Genomic DNA, 12,535 nt, shown 5'->3' with positions numbered 1-12,535 from the left:
CAGTCAGAAACAACAAGGCTTGGCATGAACTGATGAGAGCAGAATGATACTTCGCATTAGAGACAGAGGGCGCTGTAAGTTTTGGGGAGGTGTAGTCCATGGTGTCCATGTTTGTAGTTTGGACAGTTTCAGCAGGCTTACTGACACATTGTGCATCCTGCTAATGGATTTATACTCGATAGATGCAGTGGTTTATTTCCACTAAAATGCAGTTACTGCAGGTGGTGTGAAGTTTCAACTAGTACGAAATGTATAAATTTAATAAACGTCCATATTTTCCCAAAGAAAAATAAACCTAAAACTGTAACTAATTTTTAGTTGTGTTTTTGTTGTTTTGCTTATTTTGATTTAAGAACATAATATAATTTCATGATTTGTACACCCCTTAAATGTAAGCTCCTGTTTGTTAATAAATTCATATTGTACTTAAAAATAATTCCTACTTCCTCCTCCAAATAATTCTGATCAGGTGAATTAAGTTGAAGCCAACTGACTGAGGCACTGAAATTTCAAGACACGGTCATGACATTTTAGTCATACTTACAACCTAAAGTTCAAACAGACAAATCATATTGCATGCCAGCAAGCTGTATATGGTCTGGGGTCCTCTGGGCTCTCTCCAGTTACTTTAGTATGGTTTACCCAACAGTGGTGCCACCACCGTCATATAAAGGAAATATTCTTGAGTAGACACAAAAACACCAAGCCAATAAATAATGTTCAAATATAGATTTCCTATAGAACTTGAGTTTTAATAGATATTTTCTGTCCTAAAGAACACACTTGAGAAGTTCTATAGAATGCTGAGAAAAGCCTATAGAAACTTCTTGTTCTATAGGACACAATTCGGTCTCCTATAGAACCATGCTGAAATCCTATAGAAAACCGGAGTTCTATAGAAAGTCCTATAGAGTTGAGTTCTATAGAACTTACGGTATATAGGACATTTTTTGCAGGGGATATGTTTCGATCAGAACTTGGGAAAATCAACTTGAAACTTTTGATTGATTGGACTAAAATTGGTTGCAGCATCAACACCTACAGCAACACACCCATATGACACCTTACTTTGACTTGTCACAACGCAGGCCCATCGAAGCCCAAGGCCTTCTGTAATATGGCCTTTGCTGTGTATTAGCCAGCAGTAACAGTAGCCTAATACAGTAACAGGTAAGTGAGGGTAGTATTGGTGATCTTTGTGTAACATAAATTCCCTGGCTTTAAAAAAAAAGGAATTGTGATTCACTCCAAGGACAGAGAAAGGTTCCAATTTTAGTTGCACTGTGACACTACTATGTGTGGAAATAACATGCTGTAGTCTTGCACTGTGTCAGTAGCATGTGGGTGTAGAATTTTCAGGTCATTTTCTGTCTTTGGCCTCAGGCTATTCATGCACAAATGAAGACATTTTATCTATATGCATGCTTGAATCCTGTGCCATTTGTTCTGATAGGAGGATAAAGATGATGATTTTGTGGGTGTGTGTCATACTTGTGCCATTGGTTTGTGGTTTCTTAAGTGAAGGTGCAGGTACATGAAAGTATTTCTCATCACTCATGGCCTTTTCTTCCTCTCGTCTCCCAATAGCTCTCACAATTGCGTGGGAATGAGAAGAAGTTCACCTTGATGCATGCCCTTGTGGAGCAGATCATGTTGCATGAGCCCCGTTTGGCCACGTTTTTCCAGGAGTTGACAGAATTTGAGACCGTCCCAGGGGGTAGGCTAATCAAAATTGCATCAAAATGGAAAATTGGATGGTGGCTTTTGGACTACTTTGAATCCTTTTTTGATTGTGTGTTTGTGCTTTTTCATTAGCATCAATTAAAGGCCTAACAGCTGAGGTGGATGGTAAGTATTACACTATTTAAAGAAAGCCATTAATGTTTTTGGTTATAGGATATTAGCAGATAGTGTGTTGCAGATAGTAGAAACCAATCAATTTGTAAAAATGTACCATATTTTGCATAAAGGTTTACCTGTACTGGTTATAAACCTGTTGCTGTTTATTTGAATGTCATTGAGTAAAAGGCTAAAGGCACAGAATTATTGGAATCGCTGATGATTGATGCACTGCTGTCAGGTATAACCAAGAGCAATAGTAACTTCCTCTGTGGTGATGGGCTCAGATGGCTTGCTTTATAAGCTCAAAGACTTGACATCGGTGTAAGATCTCCATTGTGTCAGTGTGGGCCTTCAGAAGGAGGCCATTTAAAAGAAAGTTCTGCCTGAGCGAACATGGAAGATGGATGATCCGTACCTTGTCTCACCTTCTAGTTGTGAAGAATGAGCTACAGAAGGTCATTCAGTACAGGAAAACGTACAAGTGGAAGAACTTAGGCACCCAGCACTCCAAATTCTCGAAAGACTTAAAGGTAATTTTGCTTTGTCACTTTATAATAAACTGTGAAGGAAAGACATTACAAGTAAAAATGGTTTTGGCTTGGATTTTGTTCAAGTGAATCATTTTTCCAGATTTCAGACATCTACACTTCAGTCATAGTGACAAAAATATCAAACTCAGCCATAATATGATTATTTCCCTGTTTATATCTGCTCATAGCCACCATGTTATCTGACACTTAGCAAATTTCAGCAAATTTAACGAAGTAGTTGTTTTAAACTTGTATTCTCAAAATCAAGGTTTTTTCCCCCCTTCCCAAAAATTTGTTTCTTGTATCCTTATTTAGAAACTTATTACTGTGGAATTTCTCAAAAATGTTGATAATTGTTGTACTTGAAAATGAAAAATGCCATAAAAACAGTGCATTGTAGTATGTACTGTTTGCAGTGTCATGTTTGTAGTAGTGTAACAAACTTTTGCATAGGTCTTTCTCTTCAAATTAATAAACATCTTAATTCTAACATCATTCATAGACTAGAGTTTTTGTTTTTCAGTGTGCACAGTTACACATACAGTATTTTACAACAGGGTCTTCGGCCATTGTGGGTTTAAAAAAAATTAACCTGACGAAGGGGTTATATCCCAAGAAAAAAAAACACCTCAGAATTTCTGAGATTAAAGTTGGAAATTTATGAGAAAGAAATTGGATATTCTCTGAGATTATAAAATCATTAATTTACAAGGAAAAAACTTGGAAATTCCAAGAATAAAAAGTCACAAATTTATGAGAAATGAAACTTGGAAAAATAGTGTTTTTGTCAAGGAACCAGATTGCTTCACTCTGCAAGGTTGGATCAACAATCAGACTACAGATGCCACGGCAATCCTCGGTCATGCAATATTTAAATAATATTGGCTTTTTCTTCATGGTGTATCAGATATATTCCATTCAGCTAGCATGATATTGAAAGAGTCAAAGACAAGTTCAATATCATGCTAGCTGAATGGAATATATCTGATATACCATGAAGAAAAAGCCAATCAATATTATTATTATTATACACTCTCTCCATATCAGCATACTTGAAGGCCAATGCTAGCTTGGTGCTGTCAGCGTGGCAGTGCAGTCACCTTCCAGCCAGTGTAGTGTTCATCAGTAGTGTTAGGGAATGCTAATAAAATGGTCAAGCCAGTGCTATTGAGAGCAAGTAGCACAGGCTAATGACCGAGAAACTAAGACTTGTCTCCAGACTCTTCTTCCACGCACACTCGCCACAGTGTTTTTCACTCAGACATAAGTATTCATTTCTCAATGTAATTTACTTAGTTACTTTTAAAATCAACATCAACAGCTATACACAATGGAGCTACTTGGCAGCCAAAATTCTCTCAAAATCTCCCATTTTTAACGAAGCAAACCTGGTGGCCATGTTTGTTTACAAATTGTCACAGTTGCTCGCTAGAGCAGAAGTTTTACGTCTCCGACGTGTCTCTTTTCCAGTTTCTCGATGTCCGTTGGTATGTTTTTCTCTTGTAAATATGCATGAAAAATAATGAAGTTTTGGTGGCCTTTTAGGTATTCAACGCATCTTTTTCTTTCCTGGCGAACACAGAAATGGTTGTGCGCATGCATAGCAAAAAAGTTTCTTATTGGATATTCATGCTCTGACGTGTGACCTTGTGTTGTCTTGACAACGTGCAATATCATAACAATATTGCACACTAATTCTCCACTGGGTAGAGTGGTGTAATACATGTAGGATAAGCAATATGCTAACAATGTTGCATGCCATCAAACCAAATGAATGAAACCCACTAGAAGGGAATAGAATGAAAAAGTGTCATGTATGTATAATAATAATAAAGAATAAAGAACAAAGAGATTTTCAATTACATTTCCCAGAATGCAGGGAAGCATGAGAGGTTTCTCATAAATCTGTGACTTCTTAATCTTGGAATTTCTGACTTTTTAATCTCAGAATATCTCACAAATTTGTGACTTCATAATCTCCAGATAAGTTCTGATTTTTTTTTTCTTTGTAAATGTTTGACTTTACTCACAGAAATTCTGAGTTTTGTTTTCGGAATATTACCCCCCTCCCCCAGCTCTGCTTTTTTTTTAACCTACAATGGCTCTAATAAAGTATTTACACATCTATCTATCTATCTATCTATCTATCTATCTATCTATCTATCTATCTATCTATCTATCTATCTATCTAGCTAGCTAGCTAGCTAGCTAGCTAGCTAGCTATATGTTTAAATTCCCTGTTGACCTGTAATGTGTTGCTTTTGCCTCTGTACCATTTTATTCTGAGGAACTAATGCAAACTGTTATATATTGGATATTATTATTATAGTATTACAATGCAACCTCTCAATAGTTAGTAAATACAGTAAAATGTCCATTCTGGAGTTTTCCTCATACTTGCCTTTGATTTAAATAAACCCAATAAATAACCTTTCAACTGAACTAGATGTCTCATGCAACAGGTGCAAAAAAGCAGAACTTTGCCCTTGTGGTGATCCCCTTCATATTGTTCCCCAAAAGAAGTTTCACCATCACCAAAATTCATCCACTCCCTCTAAACGGTTCTTGTGATGCCAGATACAGGGAAACAAGTAGCAGTAATAACGGTCTTAGAGGTCGATGGCATTCAGTGGATGAGAAAAGCATTCCTCTAACTCCCGTTCTTCTTTCATCTCTGACTATAGATGGCCATCGAGAAGTATGAGGCTGATCTCAGCCAGCTGACGAAGAGGTGTACTGAGATGAGGAAACTCTACACTGACATATTGGTAATCCCTGAGTTATTATTCCAATATCTTGTGTTGTGTTGCCCAGGGAGACAGATGGACCAGAAGCTTGCTGCTTTGTTGAGATCAGCCTTCTCAATTGTTTCTCTGCTTATCTCGACAAGGCGAACCTGGAGAAAAAGGGAAGGGTGTAATTCAGACAGCCGATCCCTCAAGGTTACTATGCTCCCCCCGATTTAGTATCACCAGCTAAGCACTGCTGTGATGTATGTCCTGAGACACACTATTTGGAGTTGATGACTTCTCATAATTTACATAAACCAACAGGACTGTCCATTGTTTTATTAGGGATTCACTGTGGGTTTTTTTTCCTTCTCATTTTTTAATTAAGCTTATGATTTAAATATATTTATGATTGATACCAATGATCAGTTTAAAATGCCAAATCAGTGCCATAGCTGCTACAGGTTTGCTTCTAAGTTTGCTAATAAGATCAAACTGATATACCTATTGCATGGTTTAAGCGAACATTCCTTATCATAGCAGTACTAAAATGTAACCTGCAGAATAGTGCTGATCAGATCTTCATTGCTGCACTATGCTTTGTGCACTGTGTACTCCCAGAAAGACAAAGGGAGTCTTTTTTTTCCCTGAGTCTGTAATGTACATTTTCCCCAACTGTCCCAATTTTCCCCAAGACTATCCATCATCTCTAAAAGTGTTATTGGTCTTCTGTGAGAATTTGGGCTTGTGAGAGTGAGACAGTGGTGAGTGGTAAGTCCGTAGCTGGGGAAGAGAATTGCTTTAGTTCCACAATTACAGTCCAAAGTTTGGTCCCCCATCACCAATAAAGGGGAAGTGACTCAGGTCGACCAGTGAGAGTAAGAAAGAGGCAGAATTGGAGAACAAGAAAGGATAAGACAGAAAACTTAGGGGTGGATGAGCATGATTAGGGAGTAAGCAGGGAGTGAAAGAGACAGATGGAATGATAAGAGTGTAGTGCATTGACTCCTGTATTATCAGTGACAGACTGCCGTGCCCATGTTCTCCTGAGTGTTCATATGTCTTATTGTTTTATCATTATACAGAACTAAACCCTTGGCTTGAGATGAAGCCAGGAAATGCCTTGCTGTGTTCCTTTGTACCCAAATGAAGTACCAACTTGAGATATGATTTTGATTGAAAGCACGTAATGACATCGTTGTTTAATTGTAATGTAAATTGGTCACATTTTTATTTGGTCTACATTTGTCCTGTTTCCTCCTCAGGTGAAATTTGGAGAGCCCTTGGATCAGCAGTCTCAAGAAGTGTTTGGCTGGGTTTGCCAGTTTATCAATGAATTCAAAAGGATCTATGCAGAGTTCACATGTTGAGACTTGTGCACGTGTGCGTGTGTGTGGGTGAGTGTGTGCGTTTGTGTATGACTAAGAAGTCTGACCTGGCCTCTCAAGCATATCAGAGAAGGCGTGACAATCCAAAGACCATTTGAATGTCAGTCTAAACTGAAGAGCAAGGTTTTCGGTAAGCAGCATAATCCAAGGGTTTAGTGAAGGATTTGCCGGATCTATCACCGGCCCGGTGTTTACTTTGATTAAAAGTCTTGGGCAGATTTACTGAAAGCTGAAAGCAGCTCTCTCACTCCAGTCTATAACAAAGAGCACTGCTGGATGCACTGCTAGCTCAGGAGAAACTGCTCGGTTGGAAGCCGATATAGATCGGCTGTTACTTTTCAGGAGAGCTCTTTCAATGGAAGTTACTGGGCTGAAGATGACAAACAGGGGCTGCCAAGCTACCAGCGGGCACACAGCTGCCCAAGGAGGAGGGAGGGCAACAGCCACCAGAGCCAGCTGAACCCCATACACACGTTTCTCCAGACAGCCCAACATGAAGACTTCACTGGACTGCTTTTGTTCCTACCCTTCATTTAAATTAGCTTTGCAGATAAGCCATGCTTTAGATTGATTTTTCTCAGTGACATGAGGGAGCACAGGGCTCTGTGTGTCTTACATTTTAAGCAGACATCAAGAGGCAGACAGATGTGTCCTTGATTTTAAAAAGCTAAGTATTTTGAAATAATGGAAGTCTAGGCAGCTCATTGCTCACATGTGCCACACTGCAGTATTTCAACTAAATTGATTGCCATTGAAAACATAAGCATTGCAGCATATATGGGATCAGGTCAGAGATAATAAAAAAGATGGGTTTGGTAATTCAAAGTGGGAAAGGAAACCCAGAAAGTTTGATTTTAGACAGTACAGTGAAACCATAAAACTGAGCTGATTAAATTGATATAATGTTTTTATTGCATATGTCTCTGGGATGTCTGCGGGCCCTGGAGGAGTTTTATAATACTCAAATCATCATCTCTGTCTGCCAGACAAAAACCCCTTCTTTCTACACCGTAGATGTCACAATAACATGGCAAAAAGTGAAACTTGAAATGATCCAATAAGCATTGGCATTTCAGGCAATGTAACTATTGTGTGTCTGAACCCAGACTGGGAGAAAAGAGATATGGGATATGGAGAAAAGGTTAACATGACTTGTTTTGTCCATAGACACCTCAGAAAAGCAGGACACATAACACAGACAAGCACTTATTTGATTCATGTACATTTTGTGTGTACACAATTCGTATACAAATGGATTTAAACATCAATACATAAGACACTTGGCTTTCAACTGGAAATGTATGTTTAGACCCATATGTTTTTTTTCATCAGTCAGTGCAAGTTTGTGTTATGTTCACAAGTTTTTAGGCTCTTAAAGCTAGACGGCTTTTTGGTTTCATAAAATCGGTGAAATTTAGTTCCCTTTGAAATTTGGTCATTGTGATACATGTTTATTTCTGTAATATCTCACAAAATATCAGGCCATTCTGTGGCTGGGAAGTTATTTAATTTGAGGGGATTAAAGCAAATAATATACATGAAATTGCTCATTTCGCGGTCAAGCAGACATAAAGTCCATGTGTACATCCGCAGGTTTACCTTCTTCTTTTGGGTTTTATGGCAGCTGGCATCCACAGTGTTGCATTACTGCCATCTACAGGTTTACCTTGACCGTGCACTGACAGTTCCATAATTCTGTCTCTAAACGAACAGCTGATCACACCGAGGTGCTCGCTGACCGCTGATATTTATTAGTTTGGTCCTGCGTTTCCTTTCCTTTCCTTTCCTTTGCAACATAACATCTTTTCTTCTCGCTTTCTGTTACTGTAGTCGGTCTTTCACGTTTCGTTCGCACACTCACGTCCTCCATTTTTCTCTCCTGTTTCAAATTTGTATCCCACAATGCCTTGCGCGAACAGGGAAACCCCACCACGTGATGCATGATGTAGTATCTTGAATTGGGTCATTGTGAAGCAGGAAAAAAAAGCTGAGAATTTAGGGCCACATGGCTCTACATTCATTAACTGTTCTATTAAAAAATAATAATAAAATTGGAAGTCTGTGATTCAAATTCAGTAGCTTTCAGTCCACTAAACAAAAATAATTGAGTGTCAGGGAAAATTCTTTTTATGACCTACACTTGAAAAACCTGAAGGGCAGTCTACCTTTAAGGGTTGGAAAGATATTTTCAGACTAAAAAGTACATTTGTCTGCTTAGTTCTCTTGCATTCACTAGTCGTGTTGTCAGGGCGGTGGAAAAAACAGTGAGGCAGACAGCAAAGAAAAGCAGCTAAATATACCTTGGTAGTGTGAAAATATTTCAGACTAGATGAAGCCTATGTACACTCAACTGAACATTGTGTAAGACCATGCTTTAGGTTTCTTTTGCTTTAATACAATGTTATCATTTTCATATAACTTTGCATGAAGTGCAAAGGTATTTCTTTTAAAAAATCCAACCCTTACTGGCTCCTGAAGGAATTCCTCATGCACTAAAGCAATTTGTTGTCCTGTAAAGCTAAACAAGGGTGGCATGGTGGTGTAGTGGTTAGCATGCTCACGTCACAGCAAGACGGTTCTGGGTTAAAGCCCAATGACTGACTGGGCCTTTCTGTGTGGAGTTTGCATGTTCTTCCCATGTCTGCGCGGGTTTCCTCTGGGTGCTCTGGTTTCCCCCACAGTCCAAAGACATGCCGATTAGTTCAAGTGGCTACTCTAAATTGCCCATTGGTGTGTGTGTTTGTGTGTGTGTATACCCAGCCACCAGATGAGGGTTTGGGCCCTCTGGTGTGTTATAATCTCCCAAGAAAACTCATGGAAGCTAGTTGAGAAATTTGCAGAATGGCTTCCTCAACTATGAGGATGGTAACAGACAGAAAGCTCAATAAAATTTGACCCTTACCTCCTACTGTGCCATGATGAATTCTGTTCATTTGCTGCTACGGGTTGGACACCACTATCCAATCATGCTCAACTTGGTTAGAGCATGGATGGCAATCCAGACACATTTATGGATGCTACTAAAGCAAGATTTGGAACAAACAAGCTCTGTCCAAGAAAAGCTGGTTATTGATGTATATGGAGGACATGAGCTTACATGCTGCACGCTCTCAGTTCCAGAATCAAGCATTTTCATGTGAGGTCACTATTTTCGGATACATTTGGTACATCCTTAAACAGGGTAATATGATTTACAGATTTATTTATTTTGCACATTCATTGTTCCTGGTAACAAAAGGTGGGCGGTATGGTGGTGTAGTGGTTAGCACTGTTGCCTCACAGCAAGAAGGTTCAAGGTTCAAGCCCAGTGGCTGACCGGGGGCCTTTCTGTGTGGAGTTTGCATGTTCTCCCCGTGTCTGCGTGGATTTCCTCTATGGCCCTGTCCACACGGCAACGGATTCAGGTGAATCCGATACAATTGTTTATCGTTTAGGCCTGGCGTCCACACGGCACCGGCGTTTCGGGTGCCCCAAAACGCAATCTTTTGAGAACGGGTTCCAGAGTGGAAAGATCTGGCAACGTTGCCGTTGCGAAGTCGTCTGGATGAGTAGAACGGATTTGTTTACGATGACGTCACAACCACATGACTGTCAGTGCTTCACGCCGGGTAGAAGTGTAACGAACTCGATGCGAGTTGTCAACAAATCCTATAACTTGGTTCATGAAACGCGCTTACAAAATATTTTCACTGTGAATATTTATTGTGTAATGGTGCAAAGTGAGTGAGAGAGAGAGAAAATAGCCCTTAGGGCAGAGTCAATCCCACCAGCAAAAATAGGGAAAAAAAGGAGCGATCTCACCTCTTCAGATGTTGGTTTAAGTCCTACAATACATTCCTCAAAAAGGGCGTAGAACAACAAATTAATCCATCAACGTGTAGCATTCAATTTATTCCGGACCATTAAAGACGCCGCCTTCCGCGTAGAATCATACGTCATCCTCGCCGCCATATTGGATAGGTCAAAGCGGAGAATAAAGATGCCTCATTCATGTGCTGCATTTAACTGTACCAACAGGTTTACCGTCCAAACGAGATCACATGGGATTACCTTTCACAGGTGAGACTGGAAAAATACTTTTCATTGTATTTGGTCATTATAACGTAATTTTACGAACAGATTTTCCTGACTTTGTGGCTAATATGAAGTATTGCGCATAATAGTTTATGCGCATGCGTCCTTACTTCTTCTATTGTTCTGGTGTCTCCGAAGGGACCATCTTACAGCGCCCCTAGAGGTGTGGCATGTGTATTGCATCGTTTTCAGCAAGCGTTGCGTTGCCATATGGACCTGATATTTTACTGATCGTTGCCCATTTGGACGCAATATTTTTTTAAATAACATCTCGTTGCCGTTGTCGTGTGGATGTAGCCTATGTGCTCTGGTTTCCCTCATAGTCCAAAGACATGCAGGTAGGCTAATTGGCTACTTTAAATTGGCCATAGGTGTGAATGTGTGTGTGAATGGTTGTTTCCCAAGCCCAGAAATGGGAAGTTTGTGGCAGGAAGGGCATCTGGCATAAAACTATGCTCCAATTAATATGACGTAGATCAGTAGCATCCACATGGACTCCGACCTGGCAATAGTGCTGGACAAGGAGGAAGAAGGAGATTGTTCATGGTAACAAAAGCATTGAGGTTGACTCTGTATGGCTGTTAATTAAAATACATTGTAAATTGAAATTTGACACTTTCCAGCTGTCGTTGATCAGAATTTAAGTCCTAAATAACAATATCCTGAATCAGATTTTTATTATACTGTGAAAAATATGACGAGTCAAATTTAATCAGTAAAAACGAATAGTGTTGCAATCCTTTAGTGTTTATGTATGAAACAACTTTGTCCCTAGATTAACAGGACTAACCTTTCATCCACATCCTGAATGTCCTCTGATCTCCAAGTCTGGGTTCAGATCTACCACACATGGCCAGCTTTTCATCAAGCGCCCCACACCATTTGTCTGAGAGGATTACAGATGAGAGATGTTATTTCCTGCTGCTTGAACCATCCCACCTGTCGTTCATGGGAGCTTTGAGCATTTGCACTGATGCTGCCTTTCAGTCACTGCCTCTTAAACTCTTTTCTTCCATGTATACTACTCAATCACCTATTGCTTAGAGAGCCGACTCTTAGTTAAAACAACTAATTCCTTTTTCTGTTTTGTCAAACGCAAGATGCTGAAACATGTATTTTTATGTCTTTCTTTTTTTTGGCTATTTATTGCTTTGTACTTCTAAGCGAATTGCTTTTATAGAAAAACAACAGTTGAAGCAATGTGGTATTCTCTAATTCTTTTGTCATAGAAGAATGTGTGACAAGTACAGAGTAAAATCAAGCCTTAAGGCTTTTCAGATTTTCCTGAAGGTTAATTGAAATACTTTTCTATTCAGAGTGTACAGACATACCACAGTAAGTATAAGAGGTAAAACTAGGCATGTGGCCATACATACGGTATTGTATTTAAACACGTTTCAATGAATTAAAATCCCATCCTATTATTAAGTTGTTCATTTTAGAGCATATTATTTAGTAATCAAAATGAATTATTCAGTAACTATATAGTAAAACTAATAAAGATTTATAGGTATGAGAGTCAGAACAGGCCTTGGGAGTTTATGTGGATAATAGATTTTTAATTCGAATAAAAGTTTGAAGCATTTTCTGCAATGGCTCATTGTGCTTATTCCCAATACATCGCTGCAGAAATGTTCTCAAGTAGTGAGTTGTTTCATTTTATGATACGGGATACACTGCCGATAATTTCCTGTCAGTCGGCAAAGCTGTCCTCTTTAAGAGAATCTGTCAGTCTCTGGCGAGGAGCCATTTTACATTTGATCCGTCTTTGTGAAGCCATAAATAACCATTCATATTTGTGTATGAGTGCTAGGTCTAATAATCTGTGTGAGTTGGTGAGTGATTGACCGTGCAGCTCTTACATGAGGGATTTTGCAGTTGATAGCATAAGTCTATATGCCTTTAGGAGGAAATGAAAAAGATGAATAGATATGGTGTATAGAATCATTGTGATTTATATATATATATATAT

At 39.1% G+C, this 12,535-nt stretch overlaps 1 protein-coding gene across 3 annotated transcripts in view; it reads left to right on the top strand.

The window, feature by feature from the left end:
* Positions 1 to 12,535, top strand: part of LOC132896514 (uncharacterized) — a 165,323-nt gene that overhangs the window by 137,323 nt on the left and 15,465 nt on the right. The window contains exons 13-17 of one of the 3 annotated variants that reach the window (XM_060937402.1): positions 1,588 to 1,717; positions 1,816 to 1,848; positions 2,275 to 2,372; positions 5,057 to 5,140; positions 6,367 to 6,498. In XM_060937402.1, coding sequence (XP_060793385.1) covers positions 1,588 to 1,717; positions 1,816 to 1,848; positions 2,275 to 2,372; positions 5,057 to 5,140; positions 6,367 to 6,471 — 450 coding nt within the window. In that variant the 3' untranslated portion in view covers positions 6,472 to 6,498. Of the gene's footprint in view, positions 1 to 1,587; positions 1,718 to 1,815; positions 1,849 to 2,274; positions 2,373 to 5,056; positions 5,621 to 6,366; positions 12,406 to 12,535 lie in introns of those variants that run through there. The other 2 variants (XM_060937401.1, XM_060937400.1) reach the window with 2 other exon arrangements.

The sequence above is a fragment of the Neoarius graeffei genome, chromosome 13 (assembly GCF_027579695.1).
Source record: "Neoarius graeffei isolate fNeoGra1 chromosome 13, fNeoGra1.pri, whole genome shotgun sequence".
In the NCBI taxonomy this organism is placed as follows: Eukaryota; Metazoa; Chordata; class Actinopteri; order Siluriformes; family Ariidae; genus Neoarius; species Neoarius graeffei.
Note: the sequence above shows the minus strand (reverse complement) of the source record. Positions and strands in the feature narration are given on the sequence as shown.